This window comes from Zosterops lateralis (genome assembly GCF_965231275.1).
Source record: "Zosterops lateralis genome assembly, chromosome: 3".
Taxonomy (NCBI): domain Eukaryota; kingdom Metazoa; phylum Chordata; class Aves; order Passeriformes; family Zosteropidae; genus Zosterops; species Zosterops lateralis.
In genome coordinates, this window is record NC_139764.1 from 61,467,348 (window position 1) to 61,491,172 (window position 23,825).

Sequence of the window (23,825 nt, forward strand, 5' to 3'; positions counted from 1 at the left end):
TGTTGTAAAAGAATTTGAGAAAAAGGCAACAGCAGACACAGATCTGAAACACTGAAGGCATTATTGGAAAGCTCTGTTGAATTCAAGTTTATTTGATTTGGCAAAGGTTTGTCACTAAGCCATTTATTATTAGCTCTGACTTCTCCATCACCTCATAAAAGTCAAATGAAACTAAAATGAAGCCATGTATTTGAAAGTATTTTTTACTAAGTAATAAACATATGGTCTAAGTAAAGATTAAAATAGACATGGTTTAACAATAAAAGAGTTAAAATTGAGAAGAGGGAAGAGCTGTGGAGAGATGTCCAGAGCGGGCTGGGGCAGAGAGAGACAGCTGCCACACCATACTGCCCCTGTGGACATGTGTCCTTCACACCACTCCTTTCAGACACCATTTTCTGCTCTGTGTTCTGGGGTGATGTACCAATGCTGGAGCCTGCCATTGCTGTTATTTGACAAGGCATGAGTCAAAAGAGAGAATCTGCAAGGCAGTTCTTAGGCAGAAGGGGCTGGCAGCCCTTAAGGGACAAGAGCCAGCCATAATCCTGCCCCAGTGGATGAAGGCAGCAATGCCCTGGGTGCCATGCTCAGGCACTGGAATGATGTTTTATCCATCAGACTCTGTTGTTGGGAGTGTGACTTGGGAAAGCGTGCATCACAGGGATTATCAAAACCCTCTGTCAGCTGGCTTCAGCCTCAGGGCAGGGCCATCCCTCATCAGCAGTAGGTGCATAGAGGTTCCTTCACAAAAACCCAACAAAAACCCACCCCAGCCCCACGGTCCCCTTACCCCCCAAAGAAATCCAAAGTAAAAAAAAAACCAAACCAAACACCCTAAAACAGGTGCACAGGTAACTTTTTAGGTACATCATGCACATGCTAAACAAAAAAAATATTTAAAAAATCACAAAAAATCAAAATGAGGCAGGAGAATCTCTACAGAGTCCCAATTTAATCACACAGTGCTGCTTTTCTGGCATTATAATTTTATTTTGATTTACTGCACTTTTTCTCTTACCTACTTGGAGTTTTAAGAGACTGTCAATAGTTCTTTAGGATAAAAGAGAACAAAAGAGAAAACATAATTTACAAAATAAAATGGGATTGATGAAATATAAGGCAGACAAGAGTGGGTAAGGGACAACTAAAATGGCATTTCATTTAGAAAGAAATATTTCTAGAGAAGTAGTGCTGTTTATTTATGTCCAAATTGGTCAAGGAGGCAAGGTCTGGGGCCACCATAGAACATAGATTTGGACACATACAACACTCTTAGAGGATCACAAAGCAAATCTTAGCTTCAGATTATTTCAGTATTCCAGTAAGGTTACTATTAAGGAAGAGGAAAACAACCTTAGACAGGATGAGATGGTTGTGAAAGCATCCCATTATCCCTATGACATGACATTATCCCTACCTAGGGAATTTCAGTTACATGAAAATGACATAAAAATACTGGGACAGAGCAATGCTTCAGGGAGCCCAATAGTCTCTCTGACAGAAAATAAAACCAGGTATGTGGAGGAGAATGCAAAAAACTGCAAAAAAATACTACCATCTACTACTGTTGGGCTTCCAAAGATTTTTGACTCAAAAGACTTTCTGAGCCAAACAGGGTATTCTACACATTGACTTGCCACCACTTTCTCTGCTATAATTGCTCCATTTTTCCTGTCAGCTCTCAGCATTTACAAGATCCTTTGTCAGAAGACAAGTCTTTCATTGCTTCATCAAGATTCACTTTTTTTTTTTTTGGTGTTACAGATCCCATCTGGTAACTATTTTGTCTTTCCTGTATCACTCAGAGACCTTTGGTACAAACACAAAGACCAAGATCCATCAGTCATATCATTCCATGCAAAGAACCTACCTCTATTTTGTTGTTGTCCAACACCCACTTATTTGATTACTGTAACTAACTCTCATCTCTACAGTCCTGGGTAACTCAAGATTATTTACTACCCCATTGCTTACCTTTTTCTTTACATAATTTGCAAGTCTGTTCAAGAGCAAAGCCAAATACAAATCTCTGCAGAATTCAAGCATGTTCTGACCATACTATGCCAACCTTGTCCATGCGAGATCCTCCTTCTTAGCCCCATGTCTAGGTTTGAGACTTTTGCAAGGAATTACAGAACTTGCTGACCTGCCAATGAACTTTGTGGTTGGTAAGACTCCTTCATTAAAGCTGTATTGACCTTTTAGAAGCGTAACAGGTTTACATGGTTGCTAATTCCAATCGAGTGTTTCACATACCCTACAGTGATTCATTTCACTGCTCACACCAAAGTACCAAGCAAATCATGAAAACCCTCAAAAGCACATGTCAACCAGCTGAAGGCGAGTATCTAAAGATTACAGTTCTGTATATGTAATAATCTGTACTAATGTGGACTACATTAGTCCTATTTACGTGGAGAAATACCATGCTTATAATCAAAGTCTGCTGTCTTTTGTCCAACAGTTTGAGATTGCAAGTGAGAAGTTAGCCTTTAACTTCAGTTTCAGCTCTAGGGCTATTGATTTCTTTGGCCTGTGGACAATCCTTCCATTGCCGCACACTACACGCTAGAATTCCTGCAGATAAGGAACCTCTGGTATGATGTCCTTGACATTTTGTTGCAAATCTTGACTGTTTTGGAGGGGGTTGGTGAAAGGGCTGAAAGGTTTGTCCTCCACCTGAGGGACCAAGCATAGGCCTCAAGATTTTTGCTGCATATTTCTCAGCACGGAATTGCTTTTCAGCTTTATTTCCTACAAAAACAAAGTGTAGGTAATGGCGATACCTTGTGTGCCTGCTCATGAATGTGCAAATGCAACTTCATAATTAGGTATAGTGTTTAAAAATCCTCAACACATCAGAAAAAAACATCCCATCAATATTGACAGCTCCCATAGTAAAGAAACTGAACAGAGTTCCTTTCCAGAGAAAAGAGACACCTGTGCTTTAATTAATGGGTTACCTATTTCAAGTCTATAGCTACAGACTGCTTTCTCTGAAACCCTTTCAAAGTGATAAGCTTTAGGAAGCAGTCATAAAAAGGGAATGGGGAAATTGTATTCCAGCAATTTTCTTCTCATTTTGTGTTTGGTTATTTTAAGCTAACATTTTAACATTTCATGAGAAGATAAAATGGTGTTGCATATTAAGATGTTTTTAAAAGTGAAAGCAGTAGCCAGAGATGACACAACGTGACAGGGAGTATTTTACATTAAAATATTCACCACAGAAAACTGGCTTTTTACCTCTGCTTTAATTTTCAGAGTTAATGAAGCTAAAGAGTGAAGTGACTCCAATACACAGTTTGAGAACACAAAGATCGTGAAGTTTAAATTATATAAAAATCATAAAAAATACAACAAATTTAAGCAAGACTCCTTGGAGATTGTCAACTATCCTTCACACATAGAATTGCTTAAAGAAAGAGTTAAACATTCAGGCAGTTTCATTTTTCTTTTTCAAAACTTTATTAGGTAGACATAACTAGATGACATTGTAAAACCCCTTGTGTGCAAGCGAACAAACTCTACAATGTATGTCTCCCCACAATTAATCAAATCCACTGCCCCCTGCCCCCATTTCTGAATATTGATTCTAAGATGGGTGGAGTGCATTCAAATGCTACTTTACATTCTTCCATTTCATCATGGGGAAGCACTTTTTCAGTCTGTTACTAACAGGGGCTTGGGATGTAAGTGAAAGGAATGCCTTTAAAGGAAACAAAGTACCGTAAGTTTTGTCTTACGAAATTCAGTCTCATACGAACACCAGATTCATCACAGAGTCTTTTAAAAATTAAATTGCCTACTATGATTGTATTTAGCAAAGTGAAGCAATACAGAGACATATCTACTACTGAATACTAGTGAGGTAACATTTTGAAAATAAAACTGTTAAAAAATTCACTTACTTTCGAAAGGTCCTGTCCAGCAGGACATTGGCAGAACACCCTCCCTTGTATCCATGCATGTACATGTGCATATACAACCTGTGTCTACTACAGCTTTTTAAAGAACAAGATTTTAGTTATACATTCATCAGGACAAGTTTGAAGATCAGACATTACTATGGCAGATTCAACAGAACACTTCAATGAACCATCTTCTAGACCTCCTAAATGAAAAGGCACTCTGAAGAGGATAGCAAGAAATAATCCTTAAAAAACATTGACATGAACTAAAGCAGCCACATAGGTAGCACACTCAACAGTGATTATTGGTATATATTTAAAATACCAACTTGAAGATGAATTATTTGTAAAATATTGCCCAAGGCTACTGGATATTTTCATCAAGTTATTACAGCATGAAGACCATTGTTGCAATACTATGCAACAGAAAATACAGTATCAGCTAAATGCGGAACAAAGATAATGGGGAAATCTTATCAGTATTTTAGTTGTGTGTCTGCTGGTTCTAAGAAAAAAATTCGTTTAAGGAAAAAACTAGTAAAACTAAACAGTAACTCATAAGGTTGAAGGAGTATTTTGATACATGGCATCCTCTATTTAACGGATTATAGAAGGATCAAGTTCTTAATGCCTAAAATTTTGAGATAATGCTGAAATAGAAATCATTAAGATATGTGATAATTCACTTATAATTTTATTGCAGTATGGCTCTAAATCAAATTCCCTACCACCAAAACCTTCAGATACGCCAGCTGAATCCTTATGAACAGTCACAGTAGTGTTCAAAGTAACACTGTGACAGCTATGTCACCAATTAGTAACTCCAGGGTGGAAAAAAAGCCACAGTTCTGAAAAACTCAAGAATTTCAGGAAAATAAAAGGTTCAAAGGGATACTCATATTATATTTTTTCTTCTTTCCTTCACAAATTCTCAGTGGAGGAAAATGAACATATTAAAACCATCTTATGAATCTATAAAAAATAGACTTTCTAATAATAATTTTTCTTCTTACCTGTTCACTGAATTTCCTTCTGATAATTACCTTTTATACTTTTTTTTTTTTTTGACGCATAATTGCTACCATAAGTTCATGAAATTCAAGGTAATTTTACAAAAGTAGCTTATTCCTGACTTCAATAATAGCTGGAGAATAGTGGCATCAATGTTAAAAAGAACAAACAGGTCCTTTAGTAAGTCTAGAATACAAAGGGTAAAATTCTACTGTCTTCTGAAAAAGAAACGAAGAAATAAACCCCACAACACCCATTTTGAAGCAATCAGAAGATGGCAAAATGAGTAATACTTTTCCAGATCACACCCCCCACCTTGCAGTGAGGGGCTGGGCAGAGATCCCAGAGCTGTGCCACCATCTTGACTGATGGTTTCATCCACCCAGATACCCACCCCAGAGGAGTTACCAACTTGTATTAACAGGATATGTTAGTTCCAGTTGGATAACACTGAAATGCTCTCAACCTGTTTTAAGTCCCAGCCCAGTCAGAGTGCACCTCCATGTGCCATCTTCATTGGTGCTTCCACCTCCAACAATTAGCGCAAACAAGGCACGAGTGAGCCCCCGAGCTGGCAGGTACAGCCACAACAGGCTGTGCTCTAACTGAACTTTGGCTGAATTCCCTTCTCCAAAAAGCTACATTTTTTTCAGTGGTTGAAAACTCATGGATGGCTTCTTATGCTGGAGGAGCCAAACTTACTCTAACAACAACTTAAGATGCATTTCTGCAGAAGTCTGAAGGAAAGGAGTCAGAGGCAGAGATGGGGGCAAAGAGCAAGTTAAAAAAAACCAGAGATGAGATCATCAGAATTAAAATAGGCATGCCAGATTACTTTTATGATAGGCTAACTCCTTCCTTAATATAACATTTGTCAACTTTCTGAGCAAACCAATACTCATTACTTTGGCTTAAAACAACTGTAGGAGTCCACAGAACAGGAATTCTCATATTGCTCTGTTGAGGGGTATGAACACCTTTCATTTGTTTCACGCAATAAGGCACTTACACATTTAAAATCCCTCATTATACAAAACACTAAATACTGGAATTCAAGTGTTGATTTCATGGGCATTGCCTTCTTCCAGTTTTTATAAGTTCTTAGTCATTCCATAAATATACTACAAAAAGTTCCAACCACTGATGCATCTAGCTTGCATGCTGCCCAAATGCAGAACCAGAAATTGCTTTCTTAATGAATCCACAGTGTTTGGCCAGCACCCTAGTTGTGCCAGAAGCCTGTACACTAAAAAGGATGTGATCTATTATCTCACTATCCTCGCCCCTTGCCATTCAAATTAAACCTATTTTAAAGGGAACTCTTCACCCTAAAATACAAAAACAAGAGATGGGGGCAAGGGAAGACTTCTCATAGAATTGTTATAGAATTAATTCAGCTTGGACATGCTCCTTAGAGATAATTTCTTCTTTTTTCAGCACTATTCTCATCTCTATCATAGTGACAAGAATTAACAAACACCCAAAAATGTTATTTTGTACTCAGATGGTTAGTTATGTAACAAAAATGACTGTTATATTAAAGTACATTTTAAAAATGCAAAACTAAAAGCCCTGAAGAAAAATATATTTCAGCATCTTGCTTTTAAATAAATACAACAAAATTAAACTTTTGCTTATAGCTCAGAAAAGCATTAACAAAGCAACTTTTTATAAGATCACATTTTACAGGTCCAATTTGATCGTCAGTCATTTTAACAAGTCAGTTTCAAATTATGAAATTTAGAAGGAGAAGGAAAGCATACAAAGTGTATAAGAATGGAAACATGGTAAACATTTTATTATGAGATGGTAAACAGTGAAATGTAAATCTATCCCTGTCCTTGTAATTTCTGGACACAAAGCAGCAGGATGCAAATTGATATGGAAAACTCTTAAGAGTGCATTTTTAATGCAAAAACATAGACCATGACAAAAGACTGAATCCATCTGCTCATCTAGAGCTTGCATAAGGCATGAAGATATTTTCTGACTGCATCATAATTTTACAGGACATGTTTAAAACACCTGAACAGCTTCTCTGGATTCTGTAAATACATCTCCTAAAAATGAGGTAAATGTGGCATTGTGTTAGTAACATCATGCTCTGTGACAGTAAGTTATAAATTTCAAAAATATTGTTTTCGGTCTGACAAATTTTCAACAAAGTGAACACTGAATGGGGTTGACATGCAACTGTGTTTAAGATATGTGCAAAATTCACATTTATGCTAAACAAATATTTTTTCACAATAAGCTTCTCTTCTGACTTTGATCCATCCAAAACACTGCAGATTAATTTTTCATGTTTTGATAAGCCAAATAAGCACCAAAAAAGGTTTTCTTTTGCACAATATGCATATTTTAATAAATGCATCACTACTATAACTATTGTGTTATACAGAGAGATTTATAAATAAACAGCTGGAATTATGTTTCCAAATGTATGCATTTATTTTTTGCTATGGAGTAATTAAAACTTATTACACATTTTTAACTTTGAAATCAGAGCATGCACTCTAAGATCAGTTTTCATTTCCCTACCTTATGGCATTTCACTATTAGGCCAAGAGAAGAGAAGCATCAGTGACTAATTGCCTAATACGTGCAGTCTGTTCCTTTATGCAGAAAAAACATATGGTACCTGAACTCTTATGCACAGAAAGGTAAGGAAGAATCGGCAAGGAAGTTCAATCTGCAAGCAACTGCATTTGTTAGTTTTATTACAAAAATGTTTTGGGGTGTTAAGTACTGCTCAAGCTGTAACACCAGTGAAAACACTGTTTGTCTTTCAATCAAATCAAGGCCCAGCTGGTTTTTCATGTATCAGCAGCAAGATAAACTATCAAATAGATCAGCAACATAACTTTTTAGATGTTGTGTGTCCTGAAGTTTACATGTTAAGTCCTAAAAATACCAAACAGCTGCAATTCTATTTCTTACAGTGTATGAGGAATTAAGAAAGAAGAAAGCAGAATGTGAAGAAATGTTATTTAACACTGGGTGTTGTTTCTAATTTTATTAGTGACTCAAAGCATTACAGCTTCTTTATTATATTAAAAGCTAGTACCCCCTTCTCCTGACAATCTGCTCTAATGAGAATGTTGTTTGGAAATTCTTCTCAACTTCTTCCCTCTCCTGTGCTTACTAAACACATTGGCATCGTTCTGCAAATGAGAGGAGGGGCTCCATAGTACTTTGCACTTCTTAGGAAGTGAACCAGGTTTTCCATGGCTGTCAACATGCTTCTAGATGTTTTTATAAAAGTATTTGTGACCAAATTCCACACTGGCATAAAAATAGTTTTCTCTGGTTTAATGGGGCTATGACTAATGTCAGGAATGAAGCTGACTCACTGCAACTATAAGGCTTAAAAATTAAAAGAAAGTAAGAAATTATCTAATAGTTTCCTCATGTAGGATTCTTTCCATCAGCAGAGATCTAATATAGATTATAACAGTAACAGCAATCTGTGGTTTTTATCCACAACTTGAACTTGCACAATTAGGATACCAAAAATTATGATGTAAGGTTTGCTCAAGAAATGAAATAACAAAACTAAATTAAAAAAATCTAACAAACCAACCAAGAATCTGCATGGCAAACTATTTGGCCATTGAACATTAAACAGTTTCTCAGAACTAAGAAACCATTCCATCACTGGTGAATTTGTATCCTTTGGGAGAATTACTGCCCCACCTACATACCATTTAACATCACACAAACTGTGACAGTCTTTGGAAGAGCAAAGAGCCTCTTGGCTAAAAGAACACCTGATGGTGATCCAAAATGCTTTCTAGTTAAAATTGGCAGTAGTCCCTGCAAATTAATATTTTTAATAAAGTAAAAATTTTATAATGAATAAATAGGTGTAAATTACAAAACCCCCTAACACACCAGGAGGAGTTCCGAAATCAGCATAAGGAGCATCAAAACCAAACAAAATCTTCCCTTACACATTTGCACTGCCTCAAAGGAAGATAATAGATCACTCAAAGTGCACTATACTCTAGTGACACTGAACAGGTAGGAATATACTGTTTATTATAGAGGTGGTGAACACTGAAGACTGACTGACGTTTTCGTACAGAACTAAGCCTGATGGGTCAGCTCAGCACAAAGCTACTCAGAATTGCTTCTCTGCCTCTTGCTTGTATTCCTACTCAGCCTATTACCCTCACTGGATAATAGACTGACATAAGTACAAGCACAATTATTTTCCAGTCACAAGCTCCTGGATAAACTCTGTACATATACCTAACTATGCTGTGAGATGACACAGGACAGAAAATGATCCTGCTGCTGCTATGGCTGAGTGGCCCCAGTACTTGACCCCATTAATGAAACACAGCTAAATTCCGCATAGTGGAGAAGGGGAAAGCAGCCCCTGCAGGGTGGTGTGTCCAGCCAGCTCTCCCAGCAGGAGGAGCAGGATGGGGCACACCCAGCCACAGCCCCACGGGGAGAGCCCCAGGCTCTGACTGCACACAGCACTGAGCGCACAGGCAAATCCAGCCCCAGGCAAGCTTGAAACAGAAGGCTAGCATAGAACGGACTGAAGCATTTCCTAGTCTGAACACAGGTACTGATGAGCAACAACTTTGCACAAAGATAAATAATCTTAAATATTAACTGTCGTGAAAGCAAACACAATGACCAGTGATGATCAGCATACAGTAGTGTGAAATCTGCCTTAGCAGGTTAATATAGCTGCCTGATGAAGTTTTCTGCTAATAAAGATGGAGTAGAACAGCCTGATGGTTTCTTTAGAGTAGTTACAAAAAACACAATACACTTACATAAATTCCTTACAAAGTTCATTCAGTTTCTTTCAAATGAATAAATTAATGCTTTTAAAACAAATTATGTGGTTTAATGACTATAAGGTTTGCTGTGATGAGTTACTTAAAAGCTAATGTTTACCCAAATGAAGCTTTGTACTGAGCTGCTTCTCATGCTTTAATACATTATTTTATATAATATTGATAAAAATTGTATTTATGTACTTTTCAAGTGGGAATGTTTTTATATAGATGGAAAAAAGACTTCCATATCCCTGTTCTGCCTGGTCCTTGAACATTTATCCTGTTCTAGAGAAAAGCAAAAATTATTGTAATTCCCTTTTTTTTTCCTTAAAGAAAAAGCACAATCAGACTCACTCATCTTTACAAGGTCAAAGTTCTCTTTCTGCTCTGTATAGAAAATGAAGGACCATTTCCCTTTGATTTAATCTATTCTGATAAAATCAAAATGGCCTAGATGAAATGATAATGTAGGAGCTGAGTTGTATGTTCCTTTTCTCCATCTACAAGGACATACTTTCTCAATAGAAGTAAGTGCAGATCTATTATCTTCCCTTTTATGTTCTTTATTCTAGTATCTTAGTTTCAGATCTTATTGAACTCTAGTTAAAAACTGAAAATAGAAAACATGGCAGAGTGAAAATAGCTACAAAGACTGTAAGAATATCTCACACATTTATACAGAACCAGGAAAAGAAAGGAAATTAATCCACTGTGTAGTTAATTACAGATAATCTCAAGTACTGAAATATTCTCAAGTGGAATAGTTTGACACCAAGTTACAGACTACATTGCAAACCCAATCTATCTATATATATCTCGCTCTCTGAGGTCTGAAGGTTTTTCTAAATAATACAAAAATATCTTCATTATTTGACATTTAAAGAGAGGAATAAAAATCCCTGAGTAAGCCAAAGACAACTGATATGTATAGCCTCAGAAAACACACTCAAAACCAAGACCAATTTTAAGGCAGCTTCCAATTTCAGACAGAACACAAATAGAAAACTGATGTGTCTCAGAAGAAAGTAAGTCTAAATAACAGATGAATCTGCATTGACAATAGGCTCTGAATTTTATTTCTAAGTGTCATTGCTTCCCTTCTTAATTTGCAAATATTTGACAAGTACTATTTCTACTGTTAGGATAACAGGGTCAACATGCCCTTTAATTCAAATAGAAATTAATAAATAATTATTGACTACTATGGTGTGCTTGAAGAAAAAAATTGCAAGAAAACAAAACCAGAAGCTGACAGAAAACAAGAATACTAGACAACTACGGTAAGCTGATATTGTGTTTCCAGGTAAACAAAAGTCATCAGCTTCTTCCACTGAGGCTTCGAAGTCAAAGTATCTTGTAACAGTATTATGTTGGTGGGGCAGAACACTATTTGCTTAAAAATTACAACTGGATACAGATTTAACAAACATTTTCAAAGAAAGCGGTACAAAGTACATCCTCTTAAATGATGCGTTATTTGCGAGCCTAAATTTTGAAGTCAGTAGACTCTTAATGACATTTCCCGTCTTCCTGCTTCCCCTTTCCCCATATATATATATGTATATATATACACAGATACATAAACATATGTATCTTTTCAAACACACACACTGAAAAGAAGTACCTTCACAGCACAAATCTAATCTTCTTTTCTTCAAGATTAGCTTGTATTTTTACAGTATGAAGTAGATATTTTTCTTATTCAGTTCCTTTCTTTATTGTTTCAGTGTTCTGTCTAAATAAATTTATTTTTTAGTTTCTTTTAAATTATATTTGTATGATCAATTTGGACTAAAATTAAAAGTGTAAAAATTCTCAGTAACTGATTCCTTATGCTGAATTACATTGCTTTTATCATGATGCACTGAGAAAGAGGTTTGGTAGCAAACAGTGTAACTTAAGAAAAAAAGAGCAAAGATAGCTATTCTCTTCAGAACTGTCATGCAGCAGGAAGAGAAACATTGGAAGCAGAATGTAAGAAGGAAGTGGTTTCCTAAAATTTATGATTGCTTCCCTTACCCTGGATTCACAGATTTTCCTCATGAGACATCAGTGGATACTCCAAGACTTATGTAGCAGTAGCCTACTCAAGGGAACAAACAAACAAAATGTGCTATTTTAGTTATAAAATTTCATCAAGTCAACCCTCACACAGGTAGTGTGTAGCATGTGTATCATATTCCAAGTCAGAAGAGAAGAGCAGGTTTCCAGCTTCCCTGCAAACACACTTCAGGGATATCTTGGGACAGATTAGGCCACTGACGTGTCTTGTTATCTAAACCCTTCAAATTTCTTCTGTACTGTGAGAATTTAAAAATGAAGTCCTGTTGTAACAAATCTTATCACACCCCCTCCCATTAATATTAATAGACTCATGAATAAATTACTGAAGTGAAACCAATCACTATATTCTTAAGTATCACGGCGCTTCAGTACTAAGGGTATTCCCTCTGAGGCACTGCAGTTTGGCAGTGGCAATGTGCACTCCACTAGCAGGAGGACTCAGAAGATAACCAGCTGTCGTGCTCTGGCATGTGATGGGGTATGCTGAACAGAATGCTGTGTGATGGAAGTTATTTACAGAAGTAGTTTTTAATACCAAAAGTAGTATGCTCAGTATACAGTAAGAGTCCGAACACTTCTAAGCATTTCCACCTTAAAGGCCGACACCGAAGTTAAACGAGCACATGTTAGCAGTTAAATGTTTTCTTCACAGGCCAAATCGGTAGTAGAGTTGTGGCTACAATGCAGACTTGGATTGTCTGGTTCAGAAACTTAGACTCAAAAAAAATCCCTCCAAAGTAATAACTAAAAAAACCAAAACCAAAAACATTTAAAAAGCAGCAGTCAGGGGGCCCATCTTGTTGGGAGTGCACCAGAGCAAAGAGGCTTTCTGGTCTGCAGTAGTGTTTTTGGCTGAGGGAAGATGGCTGGAGAACCCCCATTCTTCTTCCAGGGCGGTGGCTTTGATGCTGTAACCAGTACTGTATTGCTCTGTTGCACAAAACACGGATAGCCCTTGCAGGACCAGCTCAGTTCAGGCGAGTAATGTCCATCCTCACCAGGGCATACCTGTCCGTGACCTTTTCCTCTGCTTTTTACAAAGGCAATAGATAGGAAACACAAATAAACCTGCAAAAAGAAGGAAAGATGACAAAACCCCGTAATTAAATGCAATCTTTTGTGAATGTGTTATATTCTTTAGATATATGTATTCACATGGAGCTTCTCATGTCTCAGGAGAATTTAGACCAGGCATTTGAACAAGCAGAAAAAAATACTAGCTTGCAATAGTGTCTTTGATGATGAGCTAAGCTACACTTACTCTTCCAACAAATTCCATCTAACCCTACACTCATCTCTGATAAATTTATTTCTAAACCATACTGTTTGGTATAAGGTACAAACAAAAAACTTTAAAAAGCATTCTGTAAATTCTTAGATCTAAATTCAAAACTGATGTAACTAAACTAGTTTCCAGTTAGATTCACACGCAACAGATACAGCATATTATAGTTTTTATTTATTTTTACAAGCATCCTCATCACTGTGAAGCATTATTCAATTATCTTGAATAATATCAAGTATTTATCCTGGCCTGGACAGAGAACTATTTATTCTTAAAACTCTTTTGAGAGAAAAAAAGCTGTAAAACCAAAAATAAATAAGTACATCACAATCATTCAGGTGAAAAATAATTTGTCAAATAGTTTTTACCCTCTCAAATCCAAATAAGAAGCATCTTTCTCTTTCCTTGCCACCAGCTCACTGAAATGGTCAAAGATTTTCTTTTCAGACACCACTACAGTAACAACATAGAACAAAAGACTACTACAATCACAGAATTCTTGCTTTGCTCAACAGCCCTGTAAATGATGCAGTATAGTTTTCAGCTATGTAACTGAGACCACTCTAATAGTGGTTGTCAGCAAATATTGCTCTAATTACCTCAAACCAAAAACTTTTCTATAAATAATCAATGTTTTTAGAACTGCTCATACTGCTGGCCATGATCACATCTTATTCAGCCAAGCCTAGGATGAGACTCCAATGTCATTCTGATTATTATGGCAAATATTGTTACTATATTACTGCAAAACCCTCTTAACTTTTAGTATATAAAAAAGTGGGGGTTTTTTCCCCACCATAGATTATACTAGATTGCAGACCAAAATAAGATTTACTGGCATTAAGAAGTCTTTATTGTTTAAAACTTTGGCATTGAAATGCTATTGAATAAATATTTAAGAATAAATATTTAAGATAAGCACAGTTCACTCTCTTCAGTGAAGATAGTTGGCCTAAATAGAGAAATTACAAGAATATTCCTTATTTGGCCACATGTAGTCTAGAAAAATTTGGTTATAAATTGATTGGTTACTTACAACCTTATTAATACAACTACCCTGGTGTATTTTGGCTTTATTTTATCAAAATAAAGGGGCCACATCCCAATATACCTCAGGGTGGGCAGGCACCGCAAATTCTCAGTGGAATAAGCAGTTTGATGAAAAGCTGTGAAGCAGCGTGATCCCTGAATGACATATTGCTGCCAACATAAAGAGTGGATATGCACTCACATGAGCAAAATTATACCTTGTTGTCACAGCTAATCTCCTTTCTGTGGGAAAACTCAGCTAAGCTGGGCAAAGAGCAACTTCCCTAAAACATCTGTGTCCACATTAATATCATCACATTAACAAAGCTTTGATACTGTAATCAAATGAGATCACAGTAGCAGTTTTTGTGATGGAATACAATTTGGCAGCCTTCACACTGGATCATGTTTTGAGACTGACTCATCCCAATTTGCTCCTTTGTTGCTGTTGCATCATCAAGCTGGTGAGCACTTGGAACTAGGCCTTAGTTCTTAGTTCCCTAAAAATCTTGTCATACAGATGGCCAAGATCATAAAACTGTGATGAAATGGGGAGATTAAGGCCTGGGTCCAAGTCAGTCAGTCCCCAGGATTACGTTTAAGTTACTCTGGACTTTTTGCTACTTTATCTACAGAAGTTAAAGATATTTATTTGGAAAACCAAATAAATGGGAACAAAAATAAATCTAGTAAGCATAAATAAAAAAATAAAATTCTTTTTTTTAGAAAAATGTCACGTGTTTAATACTAAAACAGTATCTGTGTAATCTGTACTTGTCTCCATGTCTTTGAGACGTCATGTAGAGAAATGCATAATCAGGATTAGATTCATTCACATATGTAACTCTTACCTATTACAACAGCTACGGCTCCCAGTGCCAGCCCCAGAACCAGTATTAGAGGTGTAATGAGTAGTTTTCCAGCTGAAATGCAAAATTCATTAAATAGTTCAAAGAAGGAATTTTTATTTTTCCTTTCCAACAATTCATAAATATTTCAATATCAGAAAATATTTTAATCTATTATTTTAAAAATAGGATTTTTACCTCTACAAAACAGGATTCCTATTTGTAATTGCACAGGAGCTATCACCACACACATTTCTCCCTGCACACATAGCTCCCTATACACATTTCTCTCTGCCCTCTTCACCCACCACAACTCTCTGAGCACAGCTTATTTCATACATTAACAGCTTGCATTTATTTCTGTTTCCATTCTGAAATCTCTCAAGCATCAACAGGAATGTGACAGCTATAAAGCTACTATAATGTGGCTTCTCTAGAATCCTGCTGCACAGCAACCAGCCTGGAGAGATGCCAAGCAAAGTAGCATCTTGGAAAGTTTAGGTTAGCTCAAGGTGATGAGAACATCACCTCTAAATACATTTCTGCTCACTTTAAAAGGCTACAGTGAAGTGCTCATGTACAGCTGTGATTTAGGTCTTAATCAAACAACGGCCAAGTCTATTTTGGATCTACATTTATAAGGATATGTCGTGGCTCTTACATGAGTAGGGCAGTGATGTTGAGCAGCATACTTGCCAGAGGATAAGACCAAGAACAAACAAAGTATATTCATATTCTTTATTTCTGATGAGTTCATGATCTGTAGAAGTTCACAGAGTGAAGGAAGCGGTCATGCTGAAAAAAGTGAATTTGAAACCGAACCAGAACGCAAGCTATCCTCCTTGCATTGCATACTTTCAGTGGAAGAATCTCCCCACCTCTGCTGGCTGAGCAGTTGGGTCAAAGACATCACTTAACTGAGCTGTTTGAAAATGCAGGAGGCCAGGCATTTTTACTGATACACTGGCAGTCTGAGCAGGGACTTGAAATTCTGCAATTCTCTAAGTTAGCTACGTGTTTGAAAGATTACCTCTAGAATGGGAGAAAAATTCAGTTTGTTACCTCTCTCTTCCCTGCCCCTTCCTCTCTCAAGTCACTCATATCAGATTTCATTAAGTGGATTACTTTATTCAATAATGATGTAAACCTTTCCATAACCTGAGACACTAATTTTAGCAGACTGAAGGAAAAATGAGGTATTTTGGAAATATTTACAGCAGTTAAATTAACTGGTCCTTTTCTTGTCTGTTTTGATAGCTTTTAAATTTCATAGGAGTGTTGTGAGTGGGCAACATTAATTCCTAGAAGAAAAAAACCTGGCAAATATTTGTGTTACTCTAGTTGCTAGGCATCCTAATAGCATGCCTTTCTGGGACTCCACTGAGCTGTGTTCTATACACACAGAACTTGTCAAATTATTCAAGTGTAGACAGAAGAATGAATGTAAATGATGAAAAACCTCAAGAAAGGTCCAAAAATAAGAAATTAAAAGCATCTTAAAACATTACCAAAGCCTTCAACAATTTCAAGTAAAGCTTGTAAAAGATTAGAGGCTTAACTCCTTACTTCATTAATAGCCACGTAACTAGAATGCTAGAAAATTATGATGTTTGGTACTCAAATTATTAAAAACCTAAATTACTGAGCTAGTGACTGAGTATGCAGAAACAGAGTCTATGGGAAGGGCTAAGCTAGCCTTCAATTGGAATACACAAAGAACAGTTCCTGAGCTAATTCAAGAACTTGTTTATTTACATTGGACAAACTCAGAGCTGAAATAAAGCATGAGTAGCATCTTTTCTTCTGCCTGTGAATACGAAGTCACGAGTATTGTGTAGTTCCAAGATCTTATAGAATAAAATTACTTTTCATCATCATGAGATCGTATCTTCTTTTGGTATCAATGCATTATTTCTAAAGACCAAATTTCAAAAAAAATACTTTTCCTACTTATATATCTGTCACATTCAATTTCTTAGTATTGCATTACCTTTGTAACTAAAATTAACAAACGACACAAGGTGAACAAGGTTTGCAAATGTTGCCATCAGGAAGAGTACAAACAGCAGCAATCAATAGAAAAGCAGCAGGTATGTACTATTTGCTCTAATAATTTTTATCTGCATTGTATGAAACAATTACAAAATGCTCAGTTTTACATGTCAGAAATGAAAGCTACTTTATATCCAATTCTAGTTTGACAAACATCATTTGTCATAGTGCAAAAGATTATGAGGCTTTTAATCATAGAGGGAATCATGACACACCAAGAAATGTCACTGAGACTGAGGATGTTTTCTGCAGGCACTGAACTGTCCTACATCTGTTAGCTCTGAGACTGAGAGCACAGAGAGCCAATGTAACACCTGCCTCAGAGCTGAATAAAATCTTGGGTCATTAGCCCATGTGGTGATCTCAGCAGTAGGTTATGACAGCCAGTTTGCTGTTGTCCAAAGCTAGTTTTTAAGGGTAACTTAACAAAAAGCAATTGAAACAGAACCTTTTTACAATTGCACTGAAAATAATGGTAAACAATTTCTCTACTGGGTGGCCCAGCATGAAGACATAGACATTTGTGGTAGTATAACAATTGTATTTGCAGGTGTCTCAGAAGGGTTGCCTTATTTGTGATATAGAGAACCATGTTTTTCTGCAAAATAATGAAGTATTTCAGGGAACATGAGGGGAATACTTTTCCCCTGCCTAACTTTGGGTTTAGTTACAGGTTTTAGGGTAATATATCCAAATTCCCATATATCCTTAGGGAATTCTTTGCCCCATAAAAAAATAATAAACAAGTTTTATAAAACAGATTTAATCACTAACATAAGAAATACTAAGTTTTATCTTATAAGTCTAAATTCATTATTGTTTAGGCAGAGACAATAAAAATGTCTATTAAAAATCAAACTAGCAATATCTATGTAAACATAAGTGCTAATAAAAGTCTGCATTTGTTTTTAAAGAGTCGATAAATCAAGTGTGTAGAGACAACTTCTTACAAGTCAGACCAACTAAAATATGAAGTTGCTAATGAAGATTGGATCACAGAATTGCATGCTGCCTTCTGTGAAGCTCAAAGCCATGCTCACATGAAGCAAACCTTGTGTTCTGCTTGGCACAGGAGTAAATGTCCGTCAGATCTGAAAGCATCCTGCTTTCAGAATTCTATCTGAAATGCTGGTTACTGTGCAAAAAAAAAAATCATTTGCTTTAACAGCTTCATTACATGTTGTGTCTTGTTACAGATCCATGAAGTACCTAGCAACTGATTATGAATACAATTCAACTGAATCCAGGTGGCATTCCAGTGGCATCTTGAGTACACTTCAGACAGCTGAACGTGCTTTTCCTTCCTATATAATTCATCACTGACTCCAATTATAGCCAAATATTTTGCCTTAAACAATTCAGCCAAACAATTATAATAAGAGTGAAATCTCTAAGTCTGCTGGGACAGAAGAATAAAACCAATTTCACTTGACTGTACTGGTCACAGGACAGTTTCTCTAAAAAACACACTGACTAAAGAAGTGAGAAATGTCAACGATCACTACTGTTCTCAGGTTTTCTTCTCCCTGTGATTACTATCACCTTTACATAACAGCTGGTTTATGAAGAAAAGTATGTTTAAATTTATGATGTCATAAATACTTTTCCCTTATTTTTACTGCAGAGCATTTTGTGACTGCATGCACTTGCTTCTCAATAGAAATCATGATAGCATGCCAGCCTGCTGTGAGGTGATCTTTCTGCACACTCCACTTAGCCAGATTTTAGAAACAACCTAAAAAACCTTCACTTCACATGGCTACAAAACCACATTTATTAAAGAATTTCTTCTCCACAGCAATAAAGTAAAATGTCATACAAAACCCCATGTATCTAGCAACACCTCACCAGTCACCCACAGATAGCCAAGATAACATTCCTTTAATTTCCACTACTTAGCTAACTAGCAGAGGCATTCTTCTACAGGAAATCCAACCTTTGTTTCTTTCTACACGTTACTAAAATGTAGAGGCTATGCTTTTAATGGCATCTCTGCTACCATCTCTTCTTCCACTGACTTTCAGAAAAGAACCAAAATCCAGGCTTGTGCAGTAACACCTACTGATGACAATGCTCCTCTCTCGCCTGATAAAGTCTTTACATATTTATATTTACAGTTCTAGCTACTGGAGCCTCCCTGAGCCTGGGTGTGATCCCTTACTGGAATTCAACATTGCTGGGTTTTAAATTTGATCTTAAGTGATTAAGACTAGTAAGCTTTGGCTCAACACGTAAAACACAAACAAACAAAACAAAAAAAGAAAGTAAGTATCATGACAAGTATAATCTGGTGGACATAAAAGAATTATATGAAAAGGCCAGCAAGCTATTATAATTTACTCAATTTCATGATAACAAAAGTAGCCAATTAAATTACCAGGAATCAATAAAAAACCCCAGGACTTCCTCTACATGACACATATCGAAATCCTAGAGCCTCTACCAGAAATGTTGTGGAAGCCAAAATTTAAGAACTGTTAAAACTAGTGAAGGATCCATCCACTGAGGGTTATAAAGCAAAGGTTCAGACATGGACCTTAACTAAGAAAGTGTTTAAAGCAATAACAATCAGGGAATGAAATCTTACTTCTAATTGACCATTGGCATTGAAAATGGCAGAATCCACAAACAAACTGTATCACAGTTTGGGATTATACCTTCTTCAAAAGGTCAGGAAAAAGGTCAGTAGGTACAATCTTACAGCAATATAATGCATTTATGAAAACAGATGTGAAAACCCACATGTGCACTTGTGTGGAAAAAAGTACAAAAACCCTAGACTGGCTCACACATGCAAGTCATAGCCAAAATCTACTGCAGCAGAAGAAGAGCTGAGAGCTCAATTCTTAAATTCAAATCTGATGCAAATTTCTGAAGATTTTGATTTTTTATTTTCATGAGTGAGTTCTGTTAGATCTCTGGACTATTTTGATAGTTATTCATAAAGTGTATCGGGATCAATATTCAAATCTTGAGCTGTAGAGATGACAGAGATTTAAGTCATAAGTTATGACAGTCGATGAAAAAGTCTCTGAATTATTGTCAGCTTGAGTGTTCACAAGCTATTGTAAAAGGGTGGGCAGTTATTACATGTGCTGACAGATTCAGGTACTTCTGTGTCTATTCAGATGATCATTCTTGTGAGAAATCACATCATGTGACAGAGGGAGTTTTGGAAAGAAATTTTTAACAGAAAACCCTATGAGAAATGTATTCTGAGTCTTTGAGCTTCGCTAATCTTTCTTGGTTTATTAACTAATGCAAACCACAAGTACATTTGCAAATAAGAGATGAAAACAAAAATATCTTATACCTTCCCTATGTGTGATCTTATAAATGTGAACATACACATATTTACTTACCATGGAACTTTAATATCCAAGGCCAGGCTGAACAATCTGGGCTCTGAGCAATCTGGTTTAGTTAAAGATGTCCCTGCTCATTGCAGATGGCCTTTAAAGGTCCCTCTCAGCCCAAACTATTCTATGATTCTAAGAAGGTTACACATGATTCTGCATGTGAGCAGCACTGACTTGGTAATGTCCCGGAGAACAATCTGTTGCTACAGCAGAGACTAACAAATATAACAAGACATATTTAAAAACAGCTTACATTGTTTGCCATTGTGGCTATTACTAAAAGCTCTTCTGAAATCTTACTAAGTGCTTTGAAACAGTTCTTGAAGTTTGAGCCTAAATTTATTAATGAATGTTTATATTCATGTGCCCTAATGCCAGCACTGTCTTTCACATAGACTAGATCTTCTTGTGTGTTGCAATTCATCTCTACATAATGTTTCAGAGTAGGCACCTCCAATCATTTGCAACTTTCATCTCCTTTCTATTTATTTCTGTATCTTTAAATCACTTCTTTCAAATATGGTTACCAAAGCCTTGCAAGCTCCTGAGGTCAAACTAATGGGCTTGGTGACACACTGTCACTTGTTTAAAACAAGCATTCTGTATTTGTGAGTCTCCCACGATGCACAGCAGCAAGACATGCATTTTTATTACCAGGTCTATGATTTTGTGTATCAATTCTTACCTTACTTTAGAAACCAACCAGTTTTCTTACTGGAACATGTCTGGCTCAGGAGTAATGTTTTAATCTCAGGTCTGCTTTTTCCCACATGTTCTGTCTCTTGCCTAAATATCTACAATCAAGTTCAAAGCATTTCCTCATCCTAGGTGAATTACAAGTCATCTCCAATTTTTATGCCTTAATTCAAAGTACGAAAAGTTCTATTTTCCTTGATAGGTTCCCAGTTTTTGACAGTTAACACATCCATTTCCTGTAACATTATAGGTAGCCTTACATGCTATAAACTCACTACAATGACTGAACTTCACATATATGAAAGACACCATATAATAAATATAAGAGTCTATTTTATTAACTTGTGCTTCTGTAGGTTGAGACAGATATCTATCTGGCTCAAAAGCAAATTACAAGTGTGCTTTTGTTTAATAAAAAGACATTTTTTGCATCATACTTTTGTGAGCAAAATTAACATATATCACTCATATTTTGTTTCAAGCTGATTTTATCTGAACTAAACTTAACAGTTAAAATAGTGTCCTCCTATTTATATGGGAAAACCTTGAATTTTTCAACTCAGATCAGGTTCAAATCCAAAGAACACTTTATTCAAACAGACTTACACCATGGTTAATTTAAATAAGGTCCCTCCTCTTACCCATTTCTCCAATATACCTTCCAAATAATGAAGACAGCCAGCGACATGCATATTGACAGCACTCTTTCAGTTTGCTTATGTATTATTAAAAAAATTAGGAAAAAAAGCTATCAGAAGAGTACGGCCCATCTAAAAAGAGAGGGCAAATGCCATATATTTAAATATATTTAATAAGTCATCTTTTGAATAACTGAAAACTAAGTTACCCATCCAATACTGTAAAACACTAGTTTTAATTTAACTATAATTGCCCTATCCCCCCCACCACTTCACTGTGCAGCTCTCCACAAGGAGCATTAATCCACTCACCACAGACAGAGCCTCGCACTAATCTCCTTAAATGTGGTCTCTCGGGGAGGTAGCGGTATTTGCATCCAAAGATACTGAGGTTTGACGTGTGATCTCCAAAGAAGCGGAGCTGGCGGTATCTCTCCCCACAACGGTAACAGAAATTAGTGTTACACTGTGAACAGGTCATGTGGTCACACCCTTCGGTTCTCTGGATGTGGATCTGTATGAGCAAAAGGAAAAAAGAAATATTATTTTTCCCCCTTCCTAAGCACAGGAAAGCAGGCATGTGCCAGATGAGAAGAAGCTGCAAGCAACCCCCTGCTAAGACAGTATTTGCATAAATTAATACTGCAGCTGGCTTAAGACAATAATGGTTTTCTGAGGCATGTTTCAGAGCATTAAATGTGAGTTCTATTGTTTCCAGATTCCCATTTGCTACATAATCCTCCTTTTTTGTTAAAACACTCTTCATATCAGATGAGAATTCTTGCCCTTACTGAAATTATGGTTTTATTGTTGAAGTAGATCTGTTAGCATCAAACTTTATTAAAAACAAAAGCAACACAGTGAATACAGTTATGAACTCTGTTTGACCCCTCCACAGATGGATTTCTCTCTTAGGCCATCTGTGGCTCCATTCCCTTTTCCATCACAAATTGATTTGGTATTTTGTAATAAACACCAAAAAGACACTACTGTTACAGTGCATGATTTGAGAAGTATGGATGCTTTTTCCTTAAAAAAAAAAAAAAAAAAAAAAAAGATTCCACAAACCATACATGGAATAAAAAATTACACCAAGCTTTCATGATACCCACAGCACAGCATGAAACAAGGCTGCTCCAGTTCTACAGCCATCTTTCTACTGATTGCTTGCACAAATAGCTCCCCATCATCCTGCATTCCAAGACCACGTTCCACAGCGGAATGGTAGATAGCCTAATAATTGAGGATGAAAGTGATGCTTGCAGATCATCTATTTTAACCCCTAACTCCATGCTGGGATAACTCCAGCCAGATCAGATTGCTTCAGGTCTCAGCCCACTAGATCTAAAAAATTTCCAAGCATGGGTATGTCACAACCTCTCTGAGCAATCTATACCATGCTTCACCATCCTCCCTGGGAATACTTTTTTCCATTACATCCAATTAGAATTTCACCTGTTGAAATTTGCAACAGATAAATCAATGTCTCCTGAAACTCCTACACTTACCTACACATATCTATTTTGCAAGGAGGTACGAGCAAAGACATGGCATGACCATCAGTGGCCCTGCAAGCTCTAGAGACACTGAAAGCTCAGTGAGCTCCAGGGAAGCTCGTGACTCCTGGGGTATCTGACCTTCTTGAGAGGGTCAAATGCATTTATTTGTTCTTTGCTGTTGATCAGGGGTGATCTGGGCTCTCACCTTGCTCACCCAAACATCTACTTAAACGAGAACTTTATACATGTAATAAAGTGATGCTTTCCATCTGCAACACTTGTGGTAAGAGTTACAAAGGTAACAGTAGTTCAGATACACCTGCCAGTATCCCTATGCCACATAGTGACCTCAGGATTTGAATTTCTATGTTTTCAAATGCTGCTTTTATACAAAAGCACAGAAAGACATTCACAAAAGAGAGAACTGGGCTATTAAAAACAATGCTTTCTAATAGGCAAATATTTTAGTAGACTTAAAATTCGTCTGACCAAGCAAACATCCCCCTCTACTCCAAGGAATTCTGCTGTATTAGAGGTGTCCTGTTTTCCAGAAGCACCTGAAAAAAACACCATTGCTGATGAGCTTTATAAGCCACTTGACTTCAAAACTTTCACAGTTAAACACTGACAG

The 23,825-nt window shown here is 36.6% G+C and overlaps 1 protein-coding gene across 1 annotated transcript in view; it reads right to left on the reverse strand.

Annotated features, from left to right (window-relative positions):
- Positions 1-3,339: 3,339 nt before the first annotated feature.
- RNF217 (ring finger protein 217) overlaps positions 3,340-23,825 on the reverse strand; it is a gene marked incomplete at its 5' end in the record, with an annotated part of 66,117 nt that continues 45,631 nt past the window's right edge. Inside the window, 3 exons of the mRNA XM_083856286.1 lie at positions 3,340-12,856; positions 14,954-15,025; positions 22,008-22,209. Of these exons, the coding sequence (XP_083712412.1) occupies positions 12,783-12,856; positions 14,954-15,025; positions 22,008-22,209 (348 nt within the window). The 3' untranslated portion in view covers positions 3,340-12,782. The remainder of the gene's footprint in view (positions 12,857-14,953; positions 15,026-22,007; positions 22,210-23,825) is intronic.